At 40.9% G+C, this 23,478-nt stretch overlaps 1 protein-coding gene across 4 annotated transcripts in view; it reads left to right on the top strand.

The window, feature by feature from the left end:
* Window positions 1-22,933, top strand: part of MDFIC2 (MyoD family inhibitor domain containing 2) — a 43,843-nt gene extending 20,910 nt beyond the window's left edge. For 3 of the 4 annotated variants that reach the window (XM_077786170.1, XM_021550760.3, XM_077786171.1), the window contains exons 3-5: window positions 13,664-13,732; window positions 18,625-18,846; window positions 22,441-22,933. In XM_077786170.1, coding sequence (XP_077642296.1) covers window positions 13,664-13,732; window positions 18,625-18,846; window positions 22,441-22,700 — 551 coding nt within the window. In that variant the 3' untranslated portion in view covers window positions 22,701-22,933. Of the gene's footprint in view, window positions 1-13,663; window positions 13,733-14,169; window positions 14,635-18,624; window positions 18,847-22,440 lie in introns of those variants that run through there. The other variant, XM_077786172.1, reaches the window with a different exon arrangement.
* Window positions 22,934-23,478: the final 545 nt, after the last annotated feature.

The raw sequence follows: 23,478 nt of genomic DNA, 5'->3' as shown, positions 1-23,478 counted from the left end.
TAAACACATTAAGCCTTTTTTAAAAGGTGGCATTAATCTGCAGCTGTATTATACTTGATCCAAAAGACAGGAATAGAAATAAGTACAGTGTAAAACAATTTTGATAAACATCAGTGCCGTATCATTGCATATTATGCTATGTATAAAACACCTTAACAAAAAGATGTGTGATATAAAATAAACTGAGGCCATATCTGGAAGAATGGGGTTTGTGGTTATGTGTGAAATTGAACTGTATTAAATATGGCTTTCGACACTAAAAATTAGGCTAGAGAGGCAGTACACAAAGGGAGGTGGAAGTGCTGTTCTATGGGGCAAATTTTTAGTAGGGAGAGAAAAAAAAAGGAAACCAGCTTTCAGGAAAGTATTTATTGCAGCAAAATGTAAGCATGTATGCAGGTAGCTTCTTCCTCCACAGAGGTATGATACACAGTTAAGTGAAATAAAGAGTTTAGCTAGATTAATATTTGGAGACAGCATCTTGTGCACATCAGACACTCAGTTTTGGTAATGAAGTCACAATGCCAAAATTTTTACCGCAATCTTATCTAAGGGGAAGGTGATGCAACCAGTTTTCCCTTATGAATGTCTCAGAAACCTGTCTCTCATATCTTCATTATCAGCAAGGTTACATAACCCTGGCTCCTTGCCCAACCTTAAATATGGGATCTGCCCAGCTGGTACCTGAACTTAAATACCATCTCATTTTAAAAGATATGAGAATTCCATATGTTTTAAGATTGCTACTCAAGATATAGAAGCATTGATTTAATGAAAATTTTAGGAAACATAATCTACTGCTTTACCTGTATTGACGTACATTGACTGAACCCATTACTTCCTGAAACTGAGATGAAGAACCTTATGAAAAGCTAAGTTTCTCTAATTTCTTTGGCCAGGATTACTCAATCATCTGACTACAGAGAAGTTTGGTTTCTGGTCTAAATAGTTATCTGTAGCCAACTGCAGGCGGAAGGGATGAGAGTAGGGACAAAACCAGACTTTCAAAAAAAGCAATTTTTTCCTGGGCTTAATCTCTTCAGTCAAGGTGATATGACTTGCAGAAGGATGGATTTGTCTTCCACTGATTTCTGTAGGAGTTTAGGCAGGACTAAACAACAATCCTAACTATCAGGTAGAGCTGGAGTGATGAACACCACCCTAAGGGGCACCTCTCTCATTAGAGCAGGAGCAATTTTAAGGGCCTGTACCTGGCTGAGGATGCTTGAAAAATGCAATTCCCAGACTGCTTTTAATCTGGAACCTCTTTATCAGTATTTCATACTAAACTACCATGCTAAATTTTCAGATGCCCTAAAAAACCCTCAGATTTGCAGTCATCCTAGAGCTGTTATCAACACTCCTATGATTCAGAGGCACACGGTGTGATGGTAGTTTCAAGCTAAACTGTTATGACCAGCTAGTATGGAATATAAACAGGAACAGATGAGAAGAATACAGCCTCAACATTTGAGACAACAAAGAAAGAGTGAAATGATTGCTACATAAAAGACATTTCAAAGACCTCCCAGAAAAGCAGGCATAAAAATCCCCAATAAAAAGGCTCAGCAAGAAAACTGTCACACCCCCTAATCCTCAGCAGACTCTAACAAGATGTTCGCATGAGCCAGAGATTGTCTCCTTCCCCAGAAGACAAAAGGCACAGAAATCAATACTGTCTAGCATAGGATTAGGAGGCAAGAGATAGATAAAAAGGATTCTTTAACCTTACAATTAGAAAGCCCAACTCTCCAGCCAAAAAGATAATCAGAAACAGACTGCAAACCTGTGTTACAATAATTGCTGCATCTTTTACTCTTTGAAAACTGATATTTTCAGAAGATTTTTTTATAATTTATTGCCACCCCAAGAAAGGTTTTGATGGCCACTTAGCTGCAGACAACTGCTGCGACCAAACCACAATTCAACACACATGGCAATAGAACTATTTCCTAGTCTTTATGTTTTAACCACCTCCAACCAAGCAAAAATTATATTACCAATGCTTGTACCAACCTCCCAGTAAATTGTACCACTAAAAGCAAAATTATATGTAATGCACTACTTCTAACAAATGATCAGCTTACTGTGCCCTGAACCAAACACTTCCACAGATTCTTCATGCCAAACCTGGCATAAGCATGTGCTCTGATTAAAAAGGAAACAACTTAGTTGTTATAGCAAGCGTCTTCAGCTTTATTTGGTATTACTAATGCTTTTAAACAGAAGGCAGGGTACTGGCAAGAGCAAAAAACAGACTTGAAGGGGGAGGAAACCTGCAGGCTGGAAAGAAGCTGCAGTCTCTGAAGTCCGACCCTCCTGCTGTAGATAACAAGTGACCATAAGATGTGAGAGCTGGAGAAGTTTGCTGCATGGAGATTTCAGACTCTTTCAGAAGCTCACAAGGCAACCACAAGACATTGACAATGACATTTATGAAGCCTATCTTAGCTTACAGCAATTACTTCAGCACCAAATCATACATGCTTAGATACTGTATGTTCCCACTTTGTAGGGGGTTAAATAGTATGAGCTCTTATTGAGGGACAGTCAGAATTTAAGCAGTCAGCACATCCAATGTTACAAAACTTTCCTGGTCTTCCTGGTGCCATCAGGAGAAGAAAAGTCAAATAATTTCTTTTTCCTCCAAGTGCAAAGCACTTACAAACCATCACTTCATGCTCCTGTGATCCTACTGTCTACTGAACCTTAAATTTCCTGCCTTAAGCTAACTTTCCATGGTTTTATTCAGTGAAGTTAGACACTACCTCAGAGCTGCCTCATGTTCTGTGGCAGATGAAATAATCCCTGTAAGTAAACTATTTGAAACCACTTAGAAAGAGGCTGGCAGAGATGCAACTTAAACCATTGTCATTTGTCATGGAAAGACAAACAAATCACCCTTCCCAGAAGAGTCGTGACTCAAAACAAACACATGGAAAAAGGCATGAATTTCTGTTCCCTTTTTAGCAAGCTCAAAGACAACATAAAGCTTGTCTTACACATTCTTGGAGAATAAAAGGGAGAAATGATATCTACAGATTTCCAAGTACATTTTCTGGACCTCAGTCCAGATGGGAATAAGTAATTCCCTCTCCACCCCCAAAGGCTGAAGGCAGCAGTGTGCCAGCCAGGCTGTGAATCAGAGTGGGAGCAGAGGGCAGTGTGGTCTGCACCGTGGCAAAAGCAAATTAATCCCTTCTCAGACACACAGCTCCCCAGGGACTCCATGTCTTGCTTGTCTCACAAGCCTTTGCCTACAAGCACACTTGTCCCCAAGCCACAAGAAGCTTCACTGCTGTCCAGCTGGAAGGCCAGCTATGCTGGAATTGAGTCTGGGAATACGGCACCCTGTCTGTTATCTGAAGGTTAATTCCAGATATAATTGTCCTCATTTTATAGCAAAGTAAGCTACTGGTTAGCACTATTAGAAGCACAACTTGAGATACAATTTGTATTCAGATCAAGATTTACCAAAAAAACTGCAAAACATTATTTTAGTGATCTCTGTGTAGCACAAAATTCCACACCCATGGGGACCCCAGTGCCACCCAAGCATTCAGTCATTTAGATGAGAATGACATCTTCCCCTCCAGAGGAGAAATACACAGTGCTACAGACATCACCAAGTTTTCAACTTTGCCAGTTAAAGATTTTGAGATTTTCAGAGGTCATGGTGGTAAAAGGCGATGCAAAAGCCTAAAATACCTAAAAAGATAGGAAGCATTGCTATGCTGAAACAGAGAAATAAAGATGGGTGAGCTGAACTTGAACTTTCAAAATATCCTAAACCCATGATTCAGAAAACAAGACTAGGGTAATATTTAATAACCTATTCCATGACCTTCAAAAGTCCAGCATCTTTATCTGTACCACTGGTAGCAGCAGAGATGTGAAAAGCATACAGTTCATTACCAGTGGTTACCACAGTTATGATCTTTTAATGAAGGTTTTACATAATTAAGGCTTTCATTTTGGTGTAGGTATCAGATACAACACTTGCTATAGTTTGCCCTGCAGCCAAACTTTTCCATCAACTTTAATGGGCATTAGGATGGTCCCTCATGGATTGAGACAGATTCATTTCACTGGTGAGATGTATAAAGAAAACTCAGACATGGGCTACCAAATAAAAGCAAAAGACAAACTTTACTCACTCAGAAACTCAGGGTTCAATGCTGCATCAGTGAATCAGGATTCCCAAGCAGTCTGCCATTTTGGGTGAGACAAGTTGTGTCATCTGCATGAAAATTGCTGTATTCCCTGGGGAAAACACAGAATTATAGGATCACTTTGGTTGGAAAACATATCCAAGATCATCTCAGTGAGAGGCCACAGGACATTAACTAAAGGGAAGGGATATCTCTTAACTCCTAATAATTAGGGTTTATTTTTAACATACTCGTGAAGTCAATTAGGGGACATAGCTTGAGTTTTCTCTTTCCTCTTATAACAATACAGCTTTGATCTGTTCACAAAACACCCATGTGGGATAACAAAGGTACATCACCAGCTGATGTGTTTCTCCTGCTTAGTGAAACTTTCTTTTCCCATTATTTTCTCAAACTGGACAGCCCTTTAGACACTCAGGTAAACCCCTCACTTTCTCAGCTCTTAGAGCAGGGCATCACATCATTTCAGCTACTGAAATAGCACCTTCCAGGAAAAAAAAATAGCTCCATAAGTCTAATTCCATTGGGGGATGGAAGCAACATTTTTTCTTTAATATTTTTTCATCTGTTTCAGCTTTTATCCCATCTTTAAATTGAGATTATTTTTTATGTTAATGATGCTAAAGAAACATTTTGAAGTTTACTCAAAACAGCAGGACAAACACAAAAATGCTGTGCAGAGGGCTAAGCCTAAGAGCTTTTGAGCATGAGAACAAGGTCATAACCTCACCACCATTCTCTTATGAAAATTGAGCAAGAACCCCAAAAGGGTCATCTTAGGAGCCACAAAAATGCTGCTTATTCCCATTTGCAGGATCTCACCTGATTGCTTTGGTGATTTGCAACCCTTGAGCTGCCTCCTTTCCAGGGGTACTAATTTTGCACATTACCATGATGTTGTTTGCCCTCTCTTCTCCATTTATCTACTAAAGGGGAAGCAAGGCCTGTGGCCCTGTTCCCTCCCAGCTGAGGATGTTTTCCTAACTGAGGCTTCTCATACCAATTAACACCATCTGAAAGCCTTTAGAATGGGAAGATATGCCAATTTATCTGCTTTCTACCCAGCCACTCCAGAAGTGGGTAATGCTTATCTGCTCCAATTACTTCTGAAAATGTCATTTGGAGCATCCCAGATGGAGCCAACCCAAGAGACCTTTTAGATTTTGGCAATGGCCCTCACCCTCAGCAGTGCTCATCACCATGACCATTAATTGGGGTGTTGCTGATTAAAGGATGAGTACACCAGGCTGGGCAGCACCCACAGGCTGGGCTCCTCCAACAGCAATGAGCTGGCTGTGTTAGAAACCACATCATCCAAAAATTTTAGAAAGCACTGTCACCCCATTAGGAATGGGCACCCAAGACCCCATTGTTGAAATCAAAAAGCCTACACCTGATGGATTCAGTACTTCATGAGGGCCTACAAGAGTGCTGGGAGGGGGCTTTTGACAAAGGCATGAAGTAATAGGTAAGGGGGAACAGCTTAAAACTCAATATTAGGAAGAGATGTTCTGCTGTGAAGGTAGCAAGACTCTGGCACTGGTTACCCAGAGAAGTTGTGGATGCCCCATCCCTGGAAATGCTCAAGACCAGGCTGGATGGAGCTCTGAAAAACCTCATCTGGTGGAGGCATCCCTGCCCATGGCAGGGGGCTTGGAATAGTATGACCCTTAAGGTCCCCTCTGACCCAAACCATCCTAAGATTCTATTTGTACTGGAAACACACTCTCTGCTACTTAGAGGACACTGATGAGGCTTTGGTAGGCAAGGTCAAGATGTTCACCTGCTCTGATAAAGCATGAGGAGGGAAATCATCCTGTGCAACTCAAGTCATTCAGATGGTACTTTTGGCATCTCCCCCCCACTCCCGCTTTTGTTCTGTCAGTCTGACGAGAACAGCTCGTGTGATGTAATTTAGAATGGAGCTTTTTTAAAGCTTTCACTCAGGAAAAGCTTCGGGAGCTCTGGGGGTATAGCTTAGCTCGGAGAAATAGAAAGGAAGCAAGTTTGCATTGACAGCTTGATCCCAGAGAGAGGTGGCTGCCTGCTTGTCTAACAGGTCCTCTGGGTCTGGATGAGGCAGAGACAGAGGAGCAGTCATATTAAGTGAACACTTGCTGCCAATGTTAAAGGAACAATTACCATTATTCTGCATAGTTCACTGTTTGCTACTGCTATTTCCTTCAATAAAACCTCTTTTCACTTGCCAATTGGAGCTTGTCATGTAACAATATTTCTTATGCACAATACACATACTAAAATGCCCCTGTGTTTTTAATACATTTATAGTTGTTAACAATAGCAGTATAGCGACAGGAAAAACTGTGCTTGCCTTGAATACAGAACAGATTGAAAAAGAACAAACCAGTGGCCCTGCTCTGAAGGATTAATGGGGGTTCGATTTTGCCTAATCTATGTTAAAATAGTGACACCTCTTCCATTTCTTTGACACCCACTTCTTCCACTCAGGGCCTGGGCTGTGGCCTCCTCGTTTGGAAGGGGTTGGACACCTGAGACTTGTGCAAAACTTCAGTGATGATTTTGATCTCAGGGAGTGCTGGGAACAGCATTGGGCTCTCACCTGTCCCTGTGCCTGGGCAGGCTCGAGGTGGATGGACAAGGGATGCCACTCATTATAGCCTTGGCAAGCCCAGCCTGCTGAAGGTTGCCCAACAACCCTTCACTCCTTGTGCATGGTGCACAGACAGGTGGGAGCTGTGCTACCATTCAGCATCTCCTGGAACTCTGATGTTCACTGCCCATATCAGACTAACAAAACTCCTTGTGAATGCAGCTCCTGGTGAAGCAGGACAAACAGACAGCTTTGGGGAGACTGGCATTTCCCTGGGGCTGTGGAGCTCTCCAGCTCTCCTCCAAGAGCTCACACAATGCAGACCTTGTGCTACTGCTGCACTTGCCAGCATCACAAAGCCAGGTGGAAATGACTGCAGTGAAGGTGCCACGGTGAGAAGAAATTACGTGTTTGCACTTCTGAGCAGGCTGAACCTCATATTTCATGCACCCAAAGGAACAAGCAGCTGTTCGGAAACCTTTGTAGCACAATCACGAAGGAAACTTTCTTCTGCCATAAGATTCGTGTTTTCTAAGAACACTATTTTCTTCAGAACAAGTTAATATACACAGGAAAAGACATCTTGAGTGTTCCTGACTCTCCTACACTATCCAGGAATAGTGATAGACTGCGAGTTTAAACACATTCTTCCACTGCACAGTGAGAGAAGTGTGTTTAATGCTGTGAGCAGAACACTTACCATGTTTGCCTTTGCCAGAGCCGGCAAGATTACACCAATCTAAGAGTACTTATTACATATATAAGTAACAGTGGATGTCATCTGTCTGCCCCCAGAATAGATGTTCTGCACCTTTGGTACAGGGGAAAAAAAGGATTTGTGAAGAGATGCACAGCATGATACATCTTCTGCTTCAGATATTGCTAATTGCTTTGTCTGTGCCTTTTTCTGAGGAAAAGAGTGAAGAAACCCAGAGAAGGCCACCATAGTGGAGGCTGGTTTGGAGCCTAATCTGAGCTCCCTGGAATTGTTTTCTTTGACATCTGGTGGTACAGGATCAAGCCCTTGCAAAGATAAATAAGTTGTTTTCCAGCATGGTCCAGCACAGCCTGTTCTGCAACACCTGGGGAGGTGCTCAGATGGCAATAAGATTAATAATGTTTATTACAGTGTGCAAGTCCAGCTCCCAGTTGTGTTCCAGCATGGCAGGCAGGCAAGAGAGAAACAAATGGAAGTGTTTGCTGGAAAAGTCTCATAGAAGACATAAGACTGTCACAGATTGCCACTCATCATTGAGTTCAAATCAAATTAAAACTTTTATACCTTATTAGAAGACATGGAGAATTGTAGTCATATATTATTATGTGTCAATTTACCACCAGTAGAGTTCTCAGGACTATCTGTGAGAAATGCTGCATCTTCTGTGACTTGCAGCTCTATTTCACAGCATTTAAAATGTTTGGATTTCTTTTAAGAATATATATGGGTTTGATGGTGTTAATATATGTGGATTTGTTGGTGTTTCCCCCCACCAAATGAGAATGCTGACAGTCTCAGAGCAGCTCTGGCATTAATGCTGTGCAAGGATATCTTTGTGACCATAACTGTGGGTAATGCCCGCTTTGGGAATAAATTCTTGGCAAACAAGTTCTATGTCATTCAGAAAGCAGCAGAGTTGTCACAGACCTTGGGACATGAAAGGAAGATACTGTGCTCTCTTTTCATTGGAAAGTTCACAAATTCTGCCTAGAGATCCCTCTGATATTTTCACTTTTCAATACATAGTGATTACCAAAAATAAAACTGAGAATTTTAAGTGCTTTCCAAATTTAATGACACAGAGTTTTACATGGAAAAGAATTCTTTTGTAATAAACTCAGCATCTTCTGGTTTATATTACCTACAAATTTCCCCAGCTAAAGAGTCAGAAATTACAAAAGGATGTCCATGGGTTAGACCTACCTTTAGTTACTGTGCCAGTGATTATTTAAAATAAATTCCCATCCACTTCTGGCTACTCAGCTCAGGTTATTGTTTTGTTTCTGAAATTTGGTCATATTGACAGACAACCTTAACCTCACTGTGGGGTGAGTCATTAACCCTGAGAGGAAGGAAAGTGAATTAATGCAGCAGTGACATCGAGGCAACAACAACAACAACAACAACAACAATAACAATAACAATTGTAAGGTTTGTTTTTTCTCTGCTTTGAAAACAGCAAGGTCAACTGAAATGAGACAATACATCAAACTTTCCAGTTTCACTCTCTGCAATGAGGGATAAAGAGAATTTGAAAGGTTTGAGTTTGCCCTGCAAAACAACAAGAAGGTGTCCATGAGCACTGGGATGGATCTGCCTCAGGACCCATTGAGGGGTGTGCAGGCAGCCCCATCAGAGGGTGGCCTCAGGGGCTCTGTATCCCAAATCCCAGCCTGGGGAAGAGGACAGGGACTGGCACAGACATATGGTGACATTAATAAAAACAAACATTGCTAAGCTCTCCACTTGGAGGGGGAAGGACAGGGCTCTGTGCTTTCAGTTCAGGTTCAGTTTGTGACTTCCTTCTTCTGAGTTTTTAAATTATCCCTTTTAGTAAATGTCAGCAGAGTGCAGTTTTAAACAAAAATAAAGAAAAAAAAAGAATTTGGAAAGCAGACATTCGCTTCATTTACAACACTTTTAGGGGTATTTCATATAATAGGGCCACCTACAAGGTCCTCACCATCCCTGGAGTGTTCAAGGCCACTTTCCACAGGGCTTGGAGCAACCTGGTCTAATGGAAAGTGCCCCTGCTCATGGTAGGTAGTTGGAGCTAGATGCTCTTTCTATCTCTTCCAGCCCAAACCACTCTATAATTCAATAAGACAAAACAATCCAGTCTGGGGCTTAAATACAAGTTCAGGTATAGCCACTCCATCTCAGAGACTCCCAGAGAGGATGATCTCTTTCAAGACCTGCTGGAATAACAACAGGGTGCCAGGATGCTCTGATCATAAAATTCAAAACAGGGGAAAGATGATTAAAAAATTACCTAACAGCGAGAAGCATGTGAAACACCACGAGATCCTGCTGCTGCCTGGACTATCCCCAACTCCTGTAAGAGATTTATCTCATGGAAGCCACTCAAAAAGTCACAGCTGCCAGGACAGAAATATGGACCTAAAGAAAAGCATGACAGGGAAAGAAAACAGTGGCTGAAGGGGAATTTGGGAGAGCTGATCCACAAACATATCCTGAAAAACTCTGGAGAAGCTCTCCCGAAGGGTGCACACCTGTATCCCACATCCAACCCCATGAGTTTCAGGGATTGCCTTGCCTGTGGACCAGCTGATGTTGTGTTTCTGCTGCAGTTAACACTTGATACCAAAGTTGGGAGGTTCTGTGACAATTCAGTGATTTTCCTTGGCGCTCATCAGGCTGTGACAGGGAGTGATGGACAGGAAGGGCTCTGGGCAGGCCCTGCAAACCAGCCAGTGAACACACTCTGAATTTTGCTGTTGTGGTAATTTAGGGCATGAATTATGTCCAGCCTTTAACACAGATGATGATGTCTGATGCAACAGGGACATTGGACTAAACACATAAAAACCTTCTTAAAAATTGCTCAGTCCCCCTTCTTGCAAAGTTGTTAAAACTCTTAAGGTGTAAAAGAACAGCATAAAATTCACACTGATCCCTTCAATTCTTTTTTAAGCATCTTTAAATCCAGCTCTTTTTTTTTTCCTGCTATACCTCTTACTTTTTATAGTTAAAAGTAATTTTAAAGCAAAAAAAGAACATAAACAATATACACTGACTCTTGACACTCCATTGCTTTTTTAAACTAGAATAATAAAAATTTGCAAATGAACAAAAGAGTGGGAGGAAGATATCTGATTTACAATGTTTTTGAGATAAAGAACACTATAAAAAAAGATCAATGTGAATAATAAAGCATTGTTAACTGAGTCATGACATTTCTATTCTCAGTGAAGATTTGAACAGTAGAGCTCTGCAAATGAGCACCTTGTGCCATTTTCAAAGTGGGAGGAAGACATATAATTATAATTTTTAAAGTGAAGAGAATTTAAAAAAAAATCTCTGTGAAAAAGTTTATTGAAAAACATATCGACATATCAATATGACATAAATTACTTTAATTTTATTAAACTGGGAGGGGGGAAAACCTCTTTTCGAAGACTGGCTGCAGAAAGCATTCCTTGAAAAGAATTTTCTTTATTAAAAACTCTTTGCTAAGATGAAACAGCACTGGATGTCAGCACTACCGTATATTTATTCTGTAACTCTTCCAACAGCCGAGATCTATAAATGAAACATATTTTCAAAACAGTTTTAACCTCCATTGTCTTGATCATTCGTATTAACATTTTTCATGTCACCCATTGAAATCCCTTAAAGGAACCTTTTATTCAGTCAAAATTAATGAAGCCATTTTCTTAAACAGCCTCCAAAAAGTAAAAAGGACGTAATGTTGTACGTTTTATTTGACATACGTTTTCTGCCATTTCACTTATTTGTGTGATGAGAGCAATACTTCATATTTATGCTATCAAATCTGCAGAGAAAAGTGATTTTGAGAGAGAAGAAAACCAACTCTGCTCTTGCTGTGTGTGCAATTTAAATCCACAGTGAAAATACAGCATTGATCAGATTACTCCAATTGAGTCATTTAGTGCTTTGGCATTCCTGAAGTTAGGGCCCAGCTGTGAAATCATAGTTGGGGCCAAACATTGCTGTTAGGTGAGTGCACATGGCTCCCATTTTCTTCAAAGGGAATGACACACATGGCCAATATTTAGCTTTCACCTCTTCCATTCTTTAGCTAGCAAAGCCAGAACCAGTGGAGTGTATGCAGGCAATTTAACAGAATTAAGAATACAATCAAGATTTTCCGGGACTTACTAGTGATTTGGGATATATAATTCAATACACATCAAAACACAGATGCTCAGCATATTCTGAAAATCAGGCCATCTCAAATGTCTTGCTGTAAGCAGGTAAAATCATAAATTACTCTGAGTATTTTGGCCATTGGATCCTAACAAACTGGGTGTAGTACACTTCTTCAAAATTATACACTCCAATTTCTGGCTTGGCTAGGATGCCTGGGAGAATTACAACGTCCCAACACATTTTTGTTCTTGTGTTGGCATGCAGCTCTCCCCTGCCATTACCATTACATGACCTGAACACAGTGCAGGTGCCCTTCTGCAGCAGGTGACCCCAAGGGACAATTCAGCTCCTGGCTCTGCAGGTCCCCTGGGGTGTACTGGGCCGCTGGGATGGCCCACAAGACCTTATAGCATAAGTGCCATGGAGAGAAAAAAGGATGCATCCCAAAAATCTAGCTGCCCCATGCTGCATGCAGATCTTCATTTCAACTCAAGGTCAAGTGGAAAACTTTTCTACCATCCTTGCTGACTCTCCTCTTCACTTTCTCCTGACTCCATCTGTTCCTCACCCATCTCCTTCGTTCCGCACTCGCCTCCCTCTTCTTCCTGTGTCCATCTGTTCCCTCCTTCCTCAACACAAGTTGGGGAAGTAAATTCAGTCATTCACTGAACAGATTTCAAGATGAACCCCCTCCCTCTCCAGTTCTAACTTCATTCATCATGGTAAAAATTATAATGAATAGAAATGTTGAAGGTGAAAATTTATTAGGGATTGTGTTGCTTTCTTATATGAAAAGCAGTTAAAGCGGCATATAAACATTGGCTTCATTCATTTTTTTCTTAATATATGGCATAATTAGTGAGAAATATTAGTGGAAGTGCTTGCTATGCAGTCCATCAACACATGCCTGTCAGAGCTTAGGACCTGGGCCAAAAGTTTTTGCCAGTCCTGTGATAGATTTACAATAAGCCTATAGAAGGCTTTACAGTTAGCTGGGTCACTAATTCATGAAGTTAAAATGCATGCAATGAGGTCAAAAATTCACTATTGATAAAATACCCCCTCCCGGGATTGCACCCTTAGCTTTGTTACTGCAACAGCATAATAAAGTAAACCCAAAGCTCCTGTGAATTACCAGTCCATCATCGTAAATCAGTAGTGAAGCACTTGCACGAGTTCATGATGTCATCTGAAGCCTGGGATATATTTATAGCCTTGTGTACTATTTCCTGTTTCCTCATGACAAAAATAAACTGTCTCCAAATCCCCTGCATCCTTCTGCCTGAGCTCAGCAGAATGTAATGGGCACAAATCTCTGAAAGCCCCTGTGATATACTGGTCTGGAGCAGCTCCCTCCAGCCTCTCCCATGTGGGCAACAGCAGTTCCCATGGAGTTTGCTCCATCTGCTGCACTCATGGCTCGGATAGTCCCACACCCCTTCCTACTTTGCCCCCCTGACACTTGGGGAGAGAAGGAAAGGAGAGTTCAGCCTCTGAGCCTTAGACATGGAGTGAACAGCCTGGCAGGTGTGTCCAAGGTGGAGGAGCTCAGCATTGCTCCATGTGGGGACCTGGGCTTGCCACCACAGGGATCTTGAGCATCTTGTCCACCAAGACTGACGGGCCATGAAGGCTGGAGTTTGGGCTTAAATTTCCTCTCTCCTCCTTTGCTCATGATTTGGGATCATCATCTAAGGTTTCTGAGGTGTTTGGGCATGGATGATGCCCCACATTTCATGTCAGACCTCCCAGCTCTCAAATTTTCTGTACCTACCTGAATTGCTGTGTTTGCTAGTGATCCACTTCACCCCTTTTTGGGTGAAACTTTCTGTTGTAGCAGGTTTTTTTTATGCTTCCTTTCCTGAAAAGAGACAGAGAGTAACACAAACAGCACACCATGCCATGTAACCTCCCTCTGCAAGGAAGCATATTTGCTTCTGTTTGACCTCAGACCAACTACTCCTGAAGTCAATGCCTATTACTAAGTGGCTGAGGGTAATAACTGTGCCAAACCACATTTATTTGACGCTTATCCCTCTTCAATTTTGTTTTCTTCTCTCCACCAAGACCGTCGCACCAGCTCCCTGCCTCTACTGGCCCTCCCTGGGGTGACGCCGAGCAGTGAGGACCATCCAGGTAAGCTGCTGGGCCCATGCATGCAGAGATACTCCCTCCCTGGCAGATTAATATATCCCTTAAATGATCAAGAAAAAGTGTTTTGTTTTCCTTTGGCTTTTGCCTTTTTGAAGAACTGCTGTCAAACCCTGAGGTTTGGGTTTCGTTGTACAATAAGAACCAAGTGAGGTCAGATCAAGCCTTCATACGTGCAAGTTTTCATGCATCAGGTCTGATGTAGCTCTGCCTGTGTCATCTGGGGACTGAACGGATGTGGCACACAGCTCTTTCAGTGATGAGCATGTGACACATTAAACAGACAGGCAGCAACAGCAGGGCACGGGATGAATGCTACACCACCATGCCCCAGGGGAAAATTAAAAAGTTACAGGTCCTAAACTGCCACAGTTTTCCACACAGTTTAGCATTAACCCTTGGGACACCTCGCTACAGGGGTGTGAGACAAAGAACCACTGCCAGGATGGATTTGGAACAAATGCCAGCATTGAGCAGAGCCACAGGCTCCCTTGTCCTTTCCTTGTAGGATGTGGATGAGCCCTAGGAGGGTCAGAGATCAATTCTCCTTCTCCTTCAGTGGACTCTCCTCCTAAACAGCTGCTCCAAGAGCTGCTTTGGATTACCTGCATTGCTGCAATCCCTGTCCAGCAGAACAGAGCACATCTTAAACCCTCTGTCCCTTATCAAAAATAGACTTAGAGCCCTTGTATATCTCTATATTAAATCTAATTTCAGAAGCATGCAGGGAAACTGCAGACTCCTCTTCTCCAGGACTGCGAGATGCTGGTTTGTGCCTAAAGCCAATGAAGAGAAATAGAGGTCAGGGGACATACTGCAAATGCCAGTCTTGGTATCACTGCTCCTCCCTATTAACCAGAGGGATCTGGAGCTGGCATCAGTGAAAAGTAAGTGATTTACTTTGTGCTTTCATGAATTTAGACACTTGTAGTCAGCCATCTGAATCGCCCAACTCCAAAAAGAAAAAGAAAAAGAAAAAAGAAATTCCATGTGAGTGTTGAGACTATCTTTGATACAAACATGGTTGAACAATCCCAGTCTTCTACTGCAACAGCCAAGGCAAGTCTCAGCTTCCCCATGTGAGGAAGAAAGTTGCTACTTCATATTACTTAAAAATGGCACATTGTGGGGGTGTACCTTTAGCAGCCTCTGCCTAACAGTCTAACACTGAATAATCTGACATTTCTCCATCATGATACACTTATTTTTCCCTTTAAGTTCACTTCAGTGGCTGATTTCTATACATTAAAAACACAGACGTGGACATTTGAAGCTGAACACTGGCTCTTAAAAGAAAGTTGCAAAGTTTGACCCTCTTCCCATCTCTAACTGTAATTTAGGGTTTTTTATATTCTCGATTAACAATAATCATAAATACTATGAGTGGTATGCAATATATTTTTAAAGCCTATTTGGTTACATCTATTTGTTCCAAACTCTCAAACTACTACTGTTCCATCCAGCAGCAAACTATAATAGGAAAAAAAAAGTGCTAACCACCTTTTTTTTTCTGCTGGTCTAGCACAATCTTTATTTCTTCAGACACTTTGTGCAAACATTAAATTGATAAAAGACATAATGTAGATGGACCCACAGCTGAACTGAAGGTAATTGCATAAAAATGAAATGGAGACCTATAATTGTACACTGCTTTAGCCTCTCCTGCAGTGTTTTCTGGAAGCAAGGATCTCGCTTGTCATAGCAAGTTGCTTGTTACAGTGATTGCATGAAGGCTTGATCTAGCTGTACAAGACAAGTATAACATTACTGAAAGGGAGCTTTTCAAACTAAGAGTCTGACACTAAAATGTACTGTATTTTCCAAGATGTAGTATGCTTTAACAAACAGAAGAGTCCCTGAGTGACAGCTTTTGTTACCCTTTTGTTTGATGGTGCTGTATTGAAAAATTCAGGTTATGTCTATGCCTTTCTATTTCTGGTTTTGATTTCTCTTCAACAGCACTTCAAGAATAAAAATTGACTCCAAGTATGAATAGTAGAAGTCGGTGGATACAGTAAATGTCAGTCTGGCATTTACTGATTACTTCTGTCAGACTTCTTTTTCAGTCTCACTTCTTGAATGTTTAAATGCATTCTGTGGGCCATTGTATTGTTGCAGAATTGGGGAACTCAACAAATATATCATGAGTTAAAACATAACTAGTTTAGATTTCTGGGCAGATCATGAAGGTGGAAAATAATAGTTATTCTTGCCTAAGCCTTTTGATCTGATCCGTGTGTATCTAAAGGTTCAGCCTGGGTGTAGCTCTCAGTGTGAACAAGCAAGACCCATTTGTGATATTGGCACCTGGCTAACAGGTAGGGCTTGTGTCTTTTGGACTCAAAAAACAATTGTTATCCAATAAATCCAATGCATAAGCAGGACATCACTTCCTCCTTAGCTCTGCTGCTTTAATCAGCAGAACTTTTCCTGAAGATGGTTTGTTATTGAATGAAAGTGCAGGCAAACCTGTGGAATGTCACTGATTTACAAACACTGGAAAACAGTCACATTCAGGACTGAAGAGGCTGGCCAAAGAGTCGGGGGGGGGGGGGGGAGAAAGCTGAATTTGCTTACTTTGAGGGGAAAACCATCAACAAATCATCACAGATGGACAAAACCAGACATGCCCAGCCTCAGATGCTGATTTCTTATGACCAAGGGTACAAGCTCAGGGGAGAACTGCTGTGCTTTGCACTGCTGGGTCACACCCAGTGGAGCCACTGCCTCTCCCAGTCTTCCCATCATGCCTGTGGCTTTCCTTCATCACAATACTCAAAAAACCTGACAGTTTAAGTTTCTGAACCTCCTCTCTGTGCCACTGCTCTCTTACTGCCTCCATCCCATCGTTCGCTCCCTGCCCAAGGCCAACTCTCCAGGACAGGGAAATTCACATTTCCATCACAGTAGACTTTGTTGTCATTATGACTTCAAAATCAAGACAATACCTCTGCCAACACACTATTTTAAAGCAGTGATTTAAAATTAAAATGATAGCCTAGTTTTTGTGCTTATCTTATCCCAAGATCTCACTCTACTAACCTCTACCCACCTTTTCTGCTTCTGTGTATCTCTCCAGGTAAAACTGTCTAAAATGGCTAGAAACACGGCTAGAAATTTAAATTAATTGCTTATTCATTTGCTAAGTAAATGGAGTTATAGAAATAATAGAAAAATTAGCTTGGAAGGGACTCTAGAATCACCTCATTTGGCCTCTGCCAGAAACCCACAGTAAGAGCAGGTTGCTGGGGTCCATGCCCAGCTGAGCTCTTCACACAGCCACAGCCTTGCTGTGGTCTGTTCTGGTGCTTTGCAGATTCCCATGATGAGGAATTAATTCCCTGGGCAGTTCCAGCTGCCTTTTCTGCAGCTTCTGACCATGTCATCTCCTTGTTTTCCATCTGTGCAGTGCTGGGAGGAGTTGGGGTCTGGCTTCTCCATTATCCTGGCTCTGGAGGGGAGCCAAGCATCCAGCACTGTTCTTTGCCTTCTCCTCCAGGCCAACCAAAGCCAGCTCCCACAGCCTCTGCTCATGCAGAAGGTCTTCCAGACCCCTTACCACCTCAGTGGCCTTCACTGGACTCAAACTAGGTGCTACTTATCTCTCAAATCCTTGCTTCCCCCCTCCTCAAGCCTTATGGTGGCCCTGGTTTTTCACTTACCTTGCAATCCATCCATCCATCCATTCATCCATCCATCCATCCATCCATCCATCCATCCATCCATCCCATCCACTTTTTCTCCTCTTGCTGCAAGGATACTGATGGAGCAGCTGCAGTCTCACCAAGGTTTCATTCTCTGCCTTTCCTTGGCTTTTCTTTAACCTGTGTCAGAAGCCAAAGGTACCTAAAAACCAAGAGATACTCAGGCCCTCTCCTCAGACTCCTTCAGGCAAGTGCAGATGAACCACTTCAGAGCACTTACTGCTCCTCTCAGAAAGTAGCATTTGCAAAACTGAGGTGTTTGTAAAGATTGATTTTCTGTATATAGCTCAAGAGCAAGCATATCACAAGATTTAAGTGAGATAAAAAGTGAGGCTGTGCTTGATGTGAGGCACAGGAGTTAATCAGCTGTAGATAAGAACTGATGAGGTTTTATCATCCCTGCCACGAAGAGAATGACTGTGTCTCTTGGCCACTTGATCACTTCAGAGAGTGGGTGAAACTATATATCAACCCATGTTTATCTGTGTCTGAGAAGTTCTTCAAGAATAAATTGAACTCAGAACTCTTCTTAACCTTTCCCCTAGTTGGGGCTTAAAATTAAGCTCTCCCTCTGGTTTTTGAGCTGCCTCTCTGGCACGCTGACAGCATGTGAAGTATCCCATCTCCTGGTTAACTTCCAGGCCAACAACGCAAGTGGGGATGAAGTTATGAAATAAGGAATCTGGATGCTAAACAGAGACCATCTGGCTGTCTTTCTACAACATTATGAGCCACAGTGAGCTGGCACATCTGCATCCAGGTACCACCTACGTGCACATTGTTGGCTGTTAATTTAGGGAAATGAACTTGCAGCTGAAAAATAGCAAGATAATTGTTTTGCCTTCTTTTATGTCACAAATTGAAGTTAGGATATCAAACACTAAATAGATGTCAACCTGAGGCAATAGTTCTGTTTTATTTCCAAACCTGATCCCACACACTGGAAGTGAATTATTACTTAGCCTCTAAGTCCTCTGGGTTTAAGGGCAAACCTTAGAAGGCAAGTTCACAAATACCTTTACTATGAATAAACCTCTGTAAAGAGACTGAAATCATTAGGTGAGAAGGGTTAGGCCTTGGAAGTAAACAACTGGAGGTTTGAAAATTCTGCATATGTTATTCTCTTAGATCTCTGCCTTGGTATCACAGTCTTTCTTTTCCTAATCCCACCAGATAACCAGCTTACAAATGAAAAACACACAGATGAAAAGCCTATGAAAGGTATTGTTATGAGTTCTGTCGCAGAATTCAGCATCACAGACGCTTCATCAAAGGGTACCAAGAATGAGAAGAAATTGTCAGATGCAAGCAGATCATCCATTGCTTCCCTGGAGAAATGCAGAGAATTCACTTACATTGAAGATGATGCATCAGTACATCAGAGAGACAGTGATGGTATGTTTTATAAAACAGATCACATTTGAGCTGATTTCTAAATAATGCCCACTGCAAAAGAACTATGTATAACCAACTCGAAATTAAATGTTGAACAGGAGGTTCAAGAACATCGCCAAAAGCAATGTTAAGTTGCCCTGCAGACATTTGTGTGGTAGATGAGAATTTCTAGAAGATGATCTTAAATTGTCAGTGATACTAAAGTCATAGAAGAGGAGCTTAGAGCTTATTGTGCCACAGAGCATTTGTACTTTAGTAATGAGAGTTTGCACAGAGGCACCAGTGTCAGTACCAGATACATCTATTCCTGGTTATTCCAGTGCATGTTAAAAAAAGGCTCTGTGAAGTATTTCAGAAGTTTCTTTTGAGTGCCTTTTGCAATAATGGATTAGTGTGTTATATCCAATGGAGCTGGGATCTGTCGTGCATATCATTTAACAATTCCTAAATTAAGCATTTCTAAATACAGATCAACACAATAAAGTGCCCTGTTCTCCAAGAATCATTAACATCTCTATTGTGTCACAGATCCTTACAAAAGGGATGTCTGTGATACATCTATTGGAATATGCTTAATTTCAGATAATGATCTGAAGTATTTCTTTTATTTAGGGGACTTGTCCTCTTGTTCACACACTCCATATTTTTGAATTTGAGGTCTATCTCAACCACTACTGGCACACAGGTGTGTGCCATGTGATGCAAATAACAAATTTCATTCTCCTTAAAAAAAGCTAAACGTGAAGGAAATAAACAACAACAACAAAAAAAACCCCAAACCAATCTGTGCTTAATTAATAATGTTAAGGGCTGGATAGAGGCCAAGAAAACCAAAGGAAGACAGATTTGTGGTTGTCATTGCATACTCAGCTCACTCCACTCTGACAACTTACTGCTTATTCCACATGCACGAGGCCAAATCCTGTTTGCTGGTGCTTGGAGAACATCTGAAGGCAGAACAGTAGATGAGGAAACTGGTGATTATTTTGTCCCCAGGGCTCAGACAAGAGCAAACACAACACTCATAGGTCTCACCAAGGATGACCAGAAAGGCCTCAGCAAGCTTTGGACCAGGGTTGTTCAGAGCATCATCTGTGTGAGCAGATGCCACCAAACAAGAGCAGGAAAACTTAGAGATGTGGCATGCTAGAAAAATGATTATAAATTCTTCTTTTGTGCTAATTAATCTAGTAATGTAGAGAACGAGAGCTGAGGTCATTGTTCTCACTGAGATGAACGCAGTAATGCCGTTTGGCAAACAGCAGGGAAAACAGAGGGGAAAACAAGAGATTGCATCTTCTTTTATGCAGTTTGTGGCTAATTTATTTTCAAATATATAAATGAATGCATAGGAATCGATGTCTAATTGCTAATATCTATTATTTATATACATTACCCCACTTAAAACAGGACCAAAAAGCCTCACACATGCAGATTTTTTGAAATGTGTTACATCCATTATCACAGTTCATGGTGTGTGCTCTGATGGGAATTTAAAAGCATCTTTACTGCACATCACAGAGTCTGTGCTGAAACATTACTTTATTATTAAAATCTTGTGCTTTTTGTGTGCTCTCTTTCCTGGATGAAGCCCTAAGAATCATATCTATTCTCTCCAGATTACATAATCACCATTATGGCTAACACATTCAGGGAAAAAAAACCTGTTATTAAAAAAATGGATCTTTGGAGAGGGAGGAAAAAAATTGCCAAATCCTTAATTAAGACATAACTTTGAATTCTGTCTCTCACATCTATGTATAGGAAAGAAATTTCATAAACATCAGAGATCTAAAAAGAATAGTCTTAATTACACCAAGAATTACTGGATAAAATGATTACATTTTCTACAGTGTAAATTTCATACAATTAAGTACAGTGGTGTCACCTTATTAACTATTTCAATTTTATAATTATTTCAGTTCATTTAGCTAGGAAAAAATATAAGCATGAACTTACTGAGTATCACCAAAATCTAGTCATTCTTATTCAACAGAACTGACTTAGAAGTTAGTTGTGCTTGTCTGAACCTAAATAGATCTTGACATATTTAAATAAGTATTAAAATTGATAACATTGGTGATAATATGCCATTTAGAAAGAAGTTCAGTCACATGCTGTTTGTTCGTTCTACCTGCTTTAACTGCCTTTTTAATAAAGAAGCTGGAATGATTTTTTTTAATTTTGTTTTTTTCATCAAGAAAGCTTTCTAAAAAAAAAAAGCATAATTCTGGAAACTTCCTGGCAGTTAACTTCATGTTACGTGAGCTAGAAAATGCCACAACAGAACCAATGCAGTTGAATGAGTTCACAGTTAGTCATCCTAGGGCAAGAAATGTGGTTATAACCATATGCTTTCCTGAAGGAACCAATGAAAAGACACTCATATTGTTGAAGGCATTTTTCCTTTCCAAAAACAAGAAGGGAAAAAAGAAAAAAAAGGGAAAGGAAAGGTCTGGGTCTGTGCTCCAACTGGATTCACACAGTTGGAATCTCACACCTGCTACACCCAAGCAGTCTCCCCAGATGCTGGAGGCTGAGGGGTGAGGAGTTAATTAGTTGATTTTGGGAGGGCACAAACATAACACAGAGTTTTAGTCATGGTGAGCAAGTTTTCAGGAATATTCACTGGCTCCAGATACACATCCTACATAATCTATTTTCCAAACTTTTGTCTCCTTTGAACAACTGACACTGGTGAATGAAAAGGTAAGAGCCCTGCTTGGTGGGGAGTTGGCAGGACCCTGAGCTGAGGCACATTGCCCTTCCTGAAAGCTCTTCTCCAGACCTGCTCTCCCTCCCTGTCCTTGGTAGTTTTTAAATATTTTTAGTGCAAACTCTTGTGAAAATGAAAATAAACTCCAGTGTCACCTGTGCTGATGTTGTGGTTTACTCAACCCCACAGAACCCGTCACCCACTGCCCCACTGCAGAATGGGGGTACCAGAAGGGAAAAGGGAAGAAATCTCATGGGATGAGATAAATGCAGTGTAATAGGAAAATTGTAGTTGTTTTACATGGGAGGAACAAAATAATAATGATAATAATAATAATAATAATAATAATAATAATAATAATAAAGAATAAGAATAAGGATAAGAATAAGAATAAGAATAAGAATAAGAATAAGAATAAGAATAAGAATATACAAAACAAGGGATACACATTGCAATTGCTCAGCACTCACCAAATGATGCCAAATCAGTTATCTGAGCAGAAACCCCTGCTTGTTTTCTGCCTAATTTATGTTGATGCCATATGGTCTGGACTATCCTTCTATCTAGCTGGGATCAGCTGTCCTGGCTGTGTCCCCTCCCAGCTTCTTGTGTCTCTTCTGCCTCTTTGCTGTCCAGGCATGAGAAGATAAAATTTGGTTTAAAGGGCTTCTTCTTCTGCATTTCACTACCACATAATATTTCCATTCAAATTCTTTTCATACAGCTGTTGTTTTTCCAGAGCAATTAAAATAGAAAATAAACTTTTCACTTGTCTCTATGGAAGTAGTTATCATCAATGTATTTTTAGCCCACCCTCTCACTTCTGTGTAGCCACACTGGCCTTGTTCTTACGTCTCCCTGCTTTTCCTTTCTCTTAGATGAATGCGCAACACTTATCCTGGCCTGCTTGTTCTGCCAATTTTGGGACTTTCTTATAATGCTGCCTGATACCTGTGAACATTGGCTGACAGATACCTGTTGTCCATCCAATAGATATTACCAGACCTCTGACGAAGACCACAGCAACAACGACTGCAACTGTGACTGTGACATTGATTGCAGCCTCTTGGAGTCCTGCCACGAGACCGGGGAGTGCCTGGAACTCGCCATGGAGATTTCAGAAGTCTGCTACCGCTAATAGGGAAATGACTGACAAAATTCCTCAAAACTACCTGACACATTACAAAGGAGATTTTTTTTCTTTGAAATATTAATCATAGCCAGAGGTTTTGTCAATGAGGACTATGTGCATCTTGTTGCTCCCTCCTTGGAGGTCTCTCTATCTGTACTGTTCTGGTGGCATGATATCACAAACTGCTGAAACCAATAAAGGACAAAAAGGGGTCTTCTCTGCCATAGATGACAACAGAATTCCTAAGTGCCAAGTGTGCTTGCTGCTTTACCCACTGTCAATCCAAGCTTTTATAAACCTTTAATTGCTTTAAACACTGATTTTGCCATTCATAAACACAGAACAAATTAGGACATTATTTTAGCACTGATATATATATTAGTTCATCTTCCTAATGGATTCATACCTAAACATGTATTACACATTGTTGGTTATTATAAATAATGTATGATATATAATCATTTTATAATTAAAAATTTATTTATTCAATCTCTTAAAACACTCTTATATGCCCAGTATAGGTAGAAAAAAAAATTAATTAATTAGAAACCATGCTACTGGTAATTACAGCAAATGTCACTGAAAATCTCCAGTGATTTTTGTGGAGGAAGCATTTTCACAGGGTATTTCAATTTGACAGTGTATTAATGTGCTGGCCCATGGTTATGTAATAAGAGGTTATGCCTATTGTTCATTAGTTATAGGAAAGGGCTTCTTAATGTAATTAGCCTAAATGGGAATTGACTACACACTTCCAGAGGAAAATTACCCCATAGATATCCAG

This window comes from Lonchura striata, chromosome 12 (genome assembly GCF_046129695.1).
Source record: "Lonchura striata isolate bLonStr1 chromosome 12, bLonStr1.mat, whole genome shotgun sequence".
Lineage (NCBI taxonomy): Eukaryota > Metazoa > Chordata > Aves > Passeriformes > Estrildidae > Lonchura > Lonchura striata.
The sequence above is the reverse complement of the archived record's forward strand: the minus strand, read 5'-3'. Positions and strand labels throughout refer to the sequence as shown.